Here is a 10,297-nt window from a genome sequence, read left to right as displayed (position 1 = left end):
AGGGGTCACCTGGCACTGAGGCCGGACACCTTGTGACCTCCAGTGAGCGCCGTGTCCTCCCTCACACAGAGAACCTGCGGTGTCAACGAGCTCACGGCCATAATTAATGGTGAGTTATTTTATTCCATCTTTTCTGGAATGTAGACACTTTCAGTAGCCTGACTGCAAGACTCAAACTATATTTAGGCTTCCTAAAACCACATCATTCCCACCAAATCTCTCTGTAAAGTTGCTTCTACTCAGCATTCTTCCTGCTGTGATAAATTGGTCCGTGAGTTTCAGAAGCCAGTGAACCCTTTAAAAAGGCACCTAGCGCAGCCTGGAGGGTGCAAAGCTGCTTCCCAACAGCCCATTATTTGTAGGGGTGACAGGAGGAGCCTGGCTTCAGTGTCCCTCCAGTCCCCGGGCTCCTGCACTGCGCTGCATGTACCCCGGTATGTCCCTCCCGTGAGCTGCACCCCGCCCTGTCCCACACGGCGCGTTGGCAGACACCGTGCTACACCCAAGGCCTCTGCCACAGGCCAAGGCAGCACCGCGCCTCGGGCACGAACGCTGCGGCTGGTTGGACCTTCCTAGTCTGGTACCAACCCCAGCTCGCTCCAGAGTAGCTCAGCATCGCACCTCTGTGCGGTCTGCACCCTCCGCAGCCCAGTCCTGAACCGAACGGCCTCTGCCAGGCAGCAGGACCCCAGACACCACTTGACTCACCCAGCGATAAAACTGCTGGGCAGAGGGACAAGGAGAGTTTCGGGGGCCACATGTGAAGGGTTTCTTTATTGACATCAAGGTGTGTTCATAGGAACAACTAGTCACACAGCCACAATCTCTGTATTTCACTGGGGTTTGAGTAGTGCAGCTGATTATTTTTTTTTCCTTAAAAAATGGCTTTCCAACAATCAAATTCTCTTGAGTTGCCCATGGTTTAGTCAGCTAACTAGTGATTTATCAGGCCTGTGCTCACCTTCCAGGCTTAGGAGAGGAGATGGGAAGGAGAACTAAACCTTTTTTACGCTAAAAAGCAGAAAAATTCAAAGCAGTGATTACCTCTATGAACTTCAATATATAAATGGAAAATACTTACCATTTGTAATGACTCAGGATAAAAGTGCATAAATTAGTCAAATACATATTTACCCTTTATAATGCACCCTTAACATGAAGCATAACTGAACTTAAGGTGTTCTAACTACATGGAGAGACAGTATGTGAGAGAACCCTTTCCCTCCTAATCCATAGGCTGAATCTACAAAACAAACTGGGTACCTCAGGAAGAACCTGGTTGGCTCAGATACCCCAGCGCCGCTCCTCCGGCAGCGGGGAGCCACACTTACCAGTAGCCTCAGTACCTGAACACTTGAACTGAAACCAGAACAGGCAGGGGGAAGGTGAGGAGGAGGCAAATCCATACATGAACCAGTGACCTGTATACCACAATGTACGCGAAGCTTCTGACGGTGTGTTAAGCAGGAGGAATCCTATACATCCTTGCACATGAATTCAGAAAGGGAAGAGGTGAGGAGCAATCGCAGCTGTAATAATATATCTCAAACTTATCACTACATTTTTGCATCATTTTTCTTCATTGTACAACTGGAGGAAAAAATCCAAAAAAGGGTTTGATTTCTACCTCTACATACAATAAGTTACAAGTTTATTTATTTAAATAATTGTAAAACATCTTACATTTTTTAAAGAGGTTAAACTATAAGCAAATACACACATACACCAAAGTTCCATCATTCGTGTCAGTTTGTCCTAGAAATTCTTTCATGCTGGTACCCTGTTTTGTTGATTTTTTTCTGCATAAACTAAATCGATATCTGATAGAAAATAGAAACTTCAACTTTTTTCCCCTACAAAGTAAAACAAATTGTATCCAAAATATCAAGCTTGAATCATGTTGCCAATTTCTTTCTCCTTTTAATATTTTACAAATCTTAGGAAGGTTTCATGTCTTTCAGGAAAGACTTTGCATTTCGGATTCTGCTCCACCAGCCGCCGTTGGTGCTGGCGCTCGGCTGGCTCTTCATTCACAACGTTTGAGGAGTTGACGTGGTTGTGTCAGAAATATCAAACAGGTAAAGGATGCAGACTTCTATCTTGTCCAATCCATAAAAAAATGTTCCTTTGTTTTTTCCTGGGCCTGGCTTTCCCCCAAAAAAGAGCTCGTAGTGCTATTCTTTTTCTTTTAGTGGTCCATCACAATAAGTAGTTTTGTGCTGTAAAAGAAAAATGGAAAAAAAAGAGGAAAAAAGGGAAGAGGGAGAGGAGCAAAGCTGCCTCTGCCCTTACATCGGGGGAACGACAAGACCAGTCATGGCTGAAAAAGAAAATGGACAGAGATGAAATTGTGGTAAATGTCAATGGAACCAAACACATTTGAGCCCTTCACCCCTCTGCGTGTGGCAGGAGGGGCTTAACCAGACCTGCAGCTCCTCTTAGGATGTGGTGAGGGAGAACTAACGCGGTGCGACCGACATGGCCCCATGCAGTGGGCGAGCTGCTGTTTCCTACCAAACTCACCAAAAGCTGAGGCCAGTTGCAGCTGTGTTCTTGATAAGTGACACCAGCAACATTGGAACCTGCCTGGAACCGGTGCTGCTCCCAAAGGTTTTGAGGGGTAAGTTAAGTTTCTATGTATTTACGTAACGAATGAGTGAGTCATATTTTCAAAGGGGCCTCAGTGCAGTGCAGAGATTTACGTTCCCTGAAATTTGTGGGATTATTCATGTGTTTACAGCCCTGTCCTCCGGGAAGGAATTTCACCCTTAGGTTCACAGTGCTTAAAACAATGCTTAGGGCAAGATCCTCAGCTAACATCACCCTTTTATTGGAGCTCTGTTGAGTTTAAACAACTGTGGCTGTGGCCTGTGATTTAATACAATAGGAAAATAAATATTTCCTTGTTTTGTAGCTGAGCAGGGCTAGAAGTCCCTTTGCCCCCCTTCCTCTCCTTCCCCAGGCCAGGAAACTCCCGGGGTCTGAGTGCTCCAGAGCCGAGAGACTCCTGGGAAAGCGTTAGGATGGAGCCTGTCAGTGGAGAAATTCAGGTAACAGGATACTACAACCCAGAAGGGACAGGCCATGCCCTGGCCTTATGTCCTGATGCTGCAGGTTCCCCTCCCTCTGCAACAAAGAACAAGCAGGGTGAAGAGTATCGCCCGGCATCCGCACCCGGCTTCCCCCCTCATCTGAAGGGCTTTGCTCTGCGTTCTCTCTCTGCACAGACCCTCATCTGTCCGTTTCCACCCCACCTCCACTCCCCTTTGGGGCTGCACTGTCAAAAGCCTATTCCCAGCCTGTATCGCTTTTTATTGAATGTTTGTGAGGTTTGGATTAAGGTCTTACACTGCTAGCAAAGCTGTAATTATTTTTGCCTGTATTACTATATATTGAATCGATGTAACTTTTCAATAAAGGTGGTTCAATGCAGGACACTCCCTGATGAGTTGGGAATATAGAAACCACAGTCATTATCCCAGAGGGTCTTTTTTTTTTCTTGGAGGGAAATGGAAAAAGAATTAGAGATGAGCCTTATTGTATTAACCTTGACAGCTTGCAATTATCAACTGAAACACTTGATTAAAATTGTCACAAGGTTGGAGAATTTTTTTATAAATAAATAATCAAACATGGATAGTACCCAGATGCTACGGTGATAGGCACCTTTAATGGGTGTAATTAATAATGATCATAAGCCCAGTGTGTACAAGTGGCCCCTAAAAAGGCTGTCTGACTTTGTGGGGGAAATTCAAAGAGCCGTTTGGTGAGAGCTGAAGGGTGCTGAGTGCTCGGGATGCTGCCACGCGCTGCGCCAGCTCGTCCCACAGCCCAGGGGCCCAGTGGTGTCTGGTTTAAAACTGTGTTGAGCATCTTTAGCCACCCTCGTGTCGAGTGTCTCACAATCAGATTTCTCACTAACTTTTAATCAAGTTACAGCCAATTTCCAGCTCTGCAGCTCTTTGCAGAGACGGCTCAAGGTGGTGCCGCTCCGAGCTGCCATGCGGTGCCAGAAACACCCCTGTGAGCACCTCTGCCCTGGAGATGGGCAGTTTTGCTTGCAACACTAAGTTGATGTTTGCAGAGCAACACCACATCGTTACCTACTATTTATTGTTAGGAAGTTGAGAATTACAGAGAAAAGGGAGGAGTTTGGGGGGGGCAGCACAGCTGGATGTCATTGAATCAGCACATCAGCGATGAAGGACACCATGGTCCTCTATACTAGACTGTAACTGAGCAACTGCTGTGAAGGATGGTTCCAACTGAGGCACTAAAATGTAGCCAAAAGCTTCAAGTGATTCCTAAATAATTTATTTGTATTTTTTCCTCAATAGGATTTTAACTTTTTTTTACTTTTTCCAGAAATCCTTCTGTATCTGGATGGAAGATTTGCATTCCTCAGTCCTGGTCGTCTGAGCGCTGACAGGTGAGAGATTTCTAAATAAGCTGTGGGTTTGTCTCTTTCAGATGATAAGCAGGTTATGCCAAATTTTATATAGCATGTTTTTACAGACATCAGACAAAAGCATTGATAGCAAAGCTCCCTTGTCCTCTTCGACTGAGCTGCACTGACAGAGTCACTGTCTCACCGTGGTGCTCAAAAGGCTGAACTTTGATTTAGTTCAATTTAATTAGGAACACCCTTAAAGTCAAAATATGTGTTTGCAAAGTCATATATGCATCAGTTAATTATTAAAGAGCACAGGAAAGTGTAGCCACTCTGCAGTTATTTTTCCAATTATACTAGAAAGTGGCTGTTTTCCCTGCAAAGAAGAAGTCACTACTGAATCTTACCCAAAATCCTCTTTCTGTGTGTGACACCTAACAGTCTTGAATATTTTCTTCCATTAAAAATGACAGATTTTGGGGTTTTCCCATTAAAAATGGAGCTCTTGTCTAGCCTGAATAAGCCTGTGACATATGATGAGCTACTAAAATTAACATCCCATCAAATGGAAGATCAGTAATTTATAGTAACAGGAGGTATTTTTGTCAAGTGTTAGCAAGAAGTTTTAAATATCTCTTCAGGTTTTCTTTATTGTGAAGCAGTCTGTGCTGCTTATCTCTGCCAATAGACTGGGGAGAAAATGTGCTTCATCCTTCTAGTCTATCAGAGGTAATCAGATGACAGAGACACACTTCTGTATCTAATGACATCGTGTGTACCATGTGCAGCCCCTGCACACTAACTCACTGCCTGGGCTCTGGAACCGTTGGGGTTCAGGCAGTGGCACCTGCTGAGCATTCCCAGCCTGGAAATGGCCTGGTTGTTTTTACCTGGTGAGAATCTCTGTTAAAGAGTCGTTACTTTCAATGCTGGGTCCTAAATGCTGACTGGAGCGAGGCTTCACCATGGGACAGCAGGTCAGGCCTGGGTGACAGCCAGGAACCACAGTGTGGCACAGGCGGAGCAGCCGTTTCCCTCGGTGATCCCACCCCTTGGCAAACCTGTGTCCTTGCTGCCTGTTTGCTCGGCCTTCTCCTGCAAGGGGACTGCAATCCCCAGGGCTGTTGACTCCCCTGACTCTGGCAGGACAGGATATTAATGGCTGTGTTCTCCAACGCAAACACCTGTATGTCTGTAGGGAGCGGTGCAGATGTCCCCCTGCTAAACTGAGGCTGCTCCTGAGGGTATCAGACTTCACTACCTTTTGGCTTGGCTGGGATCCTGATGGTTAATGGAACATCTGACCTTCTGGGGCTTGCCTGCTATTCCTTGTAACTGAGCTTGCATTTTTATGCTGAGATGTGCTGAGCTGGCCAAAGGTAATCTGGGCAGTCAGCGGTCCATGCTGTTCCAGCAGTTTCCAATTTGCTGGCTTTCCCCATCAGCTGCCTCCCATCTGAGAGGAGATGATGAGGCATTTGTGTACTTATCACGCCGCGTTGCGTCATGTCACATTACATCTTCCCAGGGCCTTTTCTAAACTGCCTTGACATCTGACATGAGCAGAGCACACGGTTGTTCTGATCAGGATCACCTGCTCTCAATCTGGAGAGTTTATCCAAGTGAGTGGTGTCCAGTACAGATTGCTGCCTGTGCTCCACCCATCGTGTCCCGGTACACCCTAAGAATGTACAGCAGATGGCAGGTGAAAGAGGTAAGCAAGAACACATGGCACAGGGGGTTATCTGAGGGTATCCCACATGTCCTGGCTGTGTTGTACAGCCCAAAGCTGGAAGCCAGTGGATGTGCAAGTTTAGCTAATACCTGGGAGTTACAATATATTTCTTACCAGCTGTCCTGCTGTCTCCAGCAGCTTTTAAGCATCACCAGGGCTTCCCCCCACACTACAAGCTTTGCAGCAGTACTATAACCTGCCTGGGACAGTGGGAATGCTAATCTGAGGATGAAGTTTGTACAGCTCTTTCTGTTTCAACTAGTTATAATCCAGGCTTAATCACTGCTGTGGTTAACATGTGGAAGCTATACTCTGCATGTTCCTGCTGCTTGTAGTGGCGTGCCCTGAGGTGCTGGTAGTATTTCTGTCATTCTCATTGCACCAGGATGCTGTCAGTAGGATAGAGACTGTATCACCAGGAACCTTTTGCCTTTGAACAAAAGGCATAGCCAAAGGTATACTGCAAACATTACATTAAAGCCAAAAAAAATCCCCATTGGGAGATGTTTTCTCCTTATTATAGGTGGGGATATTGAGAGGTAACGTCAGAACACTGACCCAAAGTGCTTTGGGGGAGGGAGCCTGTACACCCTTACTGCTTGCTCTGTGCTCTTACTGTCCTTTCTCCATCAGGAGATACTGGTGCCCAGGTACAGTAAGGACATAAGTAGATAAATCACATTGCCAGCATGTCTATTCTTAGCTCTATAGTACAGGGCAATGGCACAGCAGAGGAGACTGTTAATCTCCCACTGCTGCAGCATAGTAAGTCCATTCAAGAAGCCTCTTTGGGACCCTCCTGTTGACTTTCTGGCCACATCTGTCTGTCAACACTGTGGGAACGTTAATTTGGATATCAGGCTGTGTGTATCTGGATCCTTTCCAAAACATGTGCTCCCCAGCTTGCAGCAATTTAAATATTGCAGTTGGAAAGAAGAATTTGCATCTATGGCTGAAAGAGTTACAAGGACCTGGCACAACCACCCTTGGGCAGATGTGTTCCACTGCTACCTTTGCTGTGAGTCGTGCCTGTTGTTGTGGTCTGAGTGACAAGTCCCCATGTGCTGGGTACTGTGTCTGCTGAACACGTCCTTAAGTTGGGGCTTGGTACTGCACTTCAGTATCAGGGTGTCAATGTGCAGGGAAAGGGACAGAGTTAGTAACTCGCACCGGATTATCCACCCAAGTCCCTGCATCCCTGTCTGCACACGCTGTGTCAGTGAGGAGTCGGGACCTGAGCTGACAGGCTGACCCTGAGCCCCTCAGGAGTGGACTGTGGCCTGCAGAGATGCACAACTGTGAGGCCTGGGCTGTCAGTTCTGAGATTTCTCTCACACTAAGTATTGCAGTTCCATTTTGAAACCTCTTACTGCTCACTACCTTACAGACTGGATAAAACGTGTTGTCTGCGCTGGATGGTCTGAACAGCACCAAACCATCTCCAGAACTTCACCTGTTCATGAAGAGAGACTCTTGCTCACAGAGAGGACAGATGTGGTAAGTTACAGAAAAGGATCAACTTGAATAAAAATGTCCCTGTTTGGTTTTTTTAACCTGTCCTTTTCCTGTCTCAAACCCTCCTTCTCTTCTCTAAAATGAGTGGAACAGAAACGATTCTCCCTGTCACCACCATACCTGTGTGTTTACATGGGCTGGGTCAGTGTCTGTCATCACAGGGGAGAAGATGATCTTAGAGCAGCACTTTGTGTAAATGGGGCAGGGGAAGAAGCTGTTTCAGATACACAGCAGAATTCTCTAACTCAGCTTTTAAAAATGTAATTGTTTTTGTTCAATACACTTAGAATTTCCTTATTATATAAAATAATCACAGTTTATGCAAGTCCCCACGGGCTAGCTAAGGATTTATAATGCACCCAAATCAACAGGTGCGGTTTGCAGGGCTCATTTTAGAATTACCACTGGCTCTTGGCATGGCTGAATTCCCAGAGTTGTGTTTGCTGTGGTATCTCTGGTGAAGGCTGAAGGAGCCAGATGACTTCTCAGGCCCTATAAAGGGCTTTTTATGGAGACTTGGAGCATATTTATGTGCTGCATGCCCCCCCACAGCCTGTTAAATGAAAGAATTTAGTACAGGTTTCCATTCTTATCTTAATACTCACATTTGTTTTGCAGATCACCTTTAAAAGGGCTGTAAATGTACCATAGGGCTCAATTCCCGGTATGAGCCTAAACCTGGCAGCAGGTTTCAAGACACTGGCTGTTAGTGCAGAGCTGTGTGTTAACTCTGCAGGGCAGACGTTTGGTTTACAAGCCCCTGCAGCCCAGGGAGAAGTTGTTCCTCACAAAAGAGCCGGTCCTGAAACTCAGCTTGGGTCAAACCTCCTGCTGTAAACGAGTGTCTGTCTCCTCTTGTTTTAAAACCCAACAGATAGATCTGGGAGCATCACTTGAATCAGCTTGGATGGGCTCAGATCTCCACTACTGCCTCCTGTAGCAGCAGCATAGTGGTGTGTTCAGACGATTCCTGTGTCTGCCTAGACCAGCCCAGTGTGCTTTACCTGTGCAGGCTGAATATTAATGGCACATTTCTTACCTCTAAACCCATTTCCATTGCCACTGGAGCAGGCAGGAGAAGGAGACCCTTGGGGTCTGATGACAGGAGCAAAGGCACTCTTCTGTTTGACAGCAGGGAAGACGGAGGAGGAGAATGGAAGGATGGAAGAAGTGCTGGAGGAGCCAACTGTTGGACTTGAAGACATCACTGCAAAGTAGAAAAGTGAATCCTCATCAGGACAGCAGCTACAGAAGCTTGGTGAAATGCTGAACAAAGATCTCGTTACTGCCTTTACAACAGGCAGCCAGGTAGTGAGCAGCTCAGAAAAGAGCCCCTTAATTCTTTAAACTGAGGATGTCAGATGATGTGAATCATCAAGGGATGGGGGAGTCAAGGTGAGCAAACAGGAGACACTAAAGGCCTGTCCCAGGATAGGCCCAAGAGCTTGTTAAGCAATGGTGTGGTTGCCTTCCAAGAGAAACAGCAGCTGTTCCTCAGCAAAAAGAGGAACAAATGACTGTGTTTCATGTGGGTTCAAGTGAAGCCCCAAGTCTGAACATCAATACACTGCAGGTCCTGTACCTGCTGGAGTCAAGGGCAAAGCTCCACAACAGGGGAAGTAACAAAAGTACATGAACATCCTTGGAGTCCCATCTCAGCTTTAAATTAATTTTAAATACAATCAAACTGAGGATGTTGTTTAGCAGGTTTCAGACCCGCAAGGAGCCTTTATCATCAGCACAAAGGTGTTTTCTGGAAAGGCATGATCCTGACATGAGAGCTGCACCCTCTGTAAGGTGCAGGAGGTGTAATTACTGACCTACACTAAGGTAAGTAGCTGTTTATATATATTTATGTGTGTGTGTATGTGTGCATATATATTTATCACTCCTGCCAGAGGGAAGGGACAGCAAGGAAGAGTGACTTTGTCATGGCAAAACTAGTCAACAGAAGCACAGCAGTTCTGGCCTCCAGACCCGAACTTGTTGCTGTGCTGCTGTTACCACATTTCACAGGACATTAATTAATCCACAATTCACTTTCAGTTACTGTTAATGCAGCTCGTGCACATCAGAGTTACTCCAGAGTGACTTTCACACAGGATTTGGAGTTGTCTCTCTGCTGAACATCATGGGTACTTGGTTAATCATCTAAAGCTGCAAATTTTACCTCATGTCTCACTGTGGCCTTTGCCACTTGGGAATCTGTAAGAGGATAAAAATGAAGGATAGAACAAGATACGATATTCCTCTATTTTTCTTGAAAAATGGGGACATTTTTAGTTGATACTAAAAAATACCAGATCTTCACTAAATCTTGAGAGCTTCTCTTGAAAGTCATCACTTGCTGCTTTTCTGAGCTGGTAAATGAAAGGAGGCAGGAGCAAGACTGGAATATAAAAGGAGCAGAGCACGTACGTCCGTAGGGAGATCCTGTTGGGGAGCCGTTGATGAACCCTGGCGAGCCGGGAACACCCAGGTTGGACATGGGCACGTTGCTGTAGCCGTTCATACTGTTGCTGGAAGTGCTGTAGTTGGACTGTTGAGGGGTTGAACTGGAGGAGTAACCTCGGGGTGAGATGCTGCTTGTGTTACGAATATAACCTAAAAAAACCCAAACCAGACGTGTTTCAAAACTGACCAATGGATTTGAATTA

At 45.9% G+C, this 10,297-nt stretch overlaps 1 protein-coding gene across 1 annotated transcript in view; it reads right to left on the bottom strand.

Moving 5' to 3' along the window:
* Positions 1 to 2,288: 2,288 nt before the first annotated feature.
* EBF2 (EBF transcription factor 2) overlaps positions 2,289 to 10,297 on the bottom strand; it is a gene marked incomplete at both ends in the record, with an annotated part of 120,063 nt that continues 112,054 nt past the window's right edge. The window contains 3 exons of the mRNA XM_084273994.1: positions 2,289 to 2,320; positions 8,680 to 8,847; positions 10,059 to 10,244. Of these exons, the coding sequence (XP_084130120.1) occupies positions 2,289 to 2,320; positions 8,680 to 8,847; positions 10,059 to 10,244 (386 nt within the window). The remainder of the gene's footprint in view (positions 2,321 to 8,679; positions 8,848 to 10,058; positions 10,245 to 10,297) is intronic.

Source organism: Gallinula chloropus, assembly GCF_964237585.1.
Source record: "Gallinula chloropus genome assembly, chromosome: 21".
In the NCBI taxonomy this organism is placed as follows: Eukaryota; Metazoa; Chordata; class Aves; order Gruiformes; family Rallidae; genus Gallinula; species Gallinula chloropus.
The sequence above is the reverse complement of the archived record's forward strand: the minus strand, read 5'-3'. Positions and strand labels throughout refer to the sequence as shown.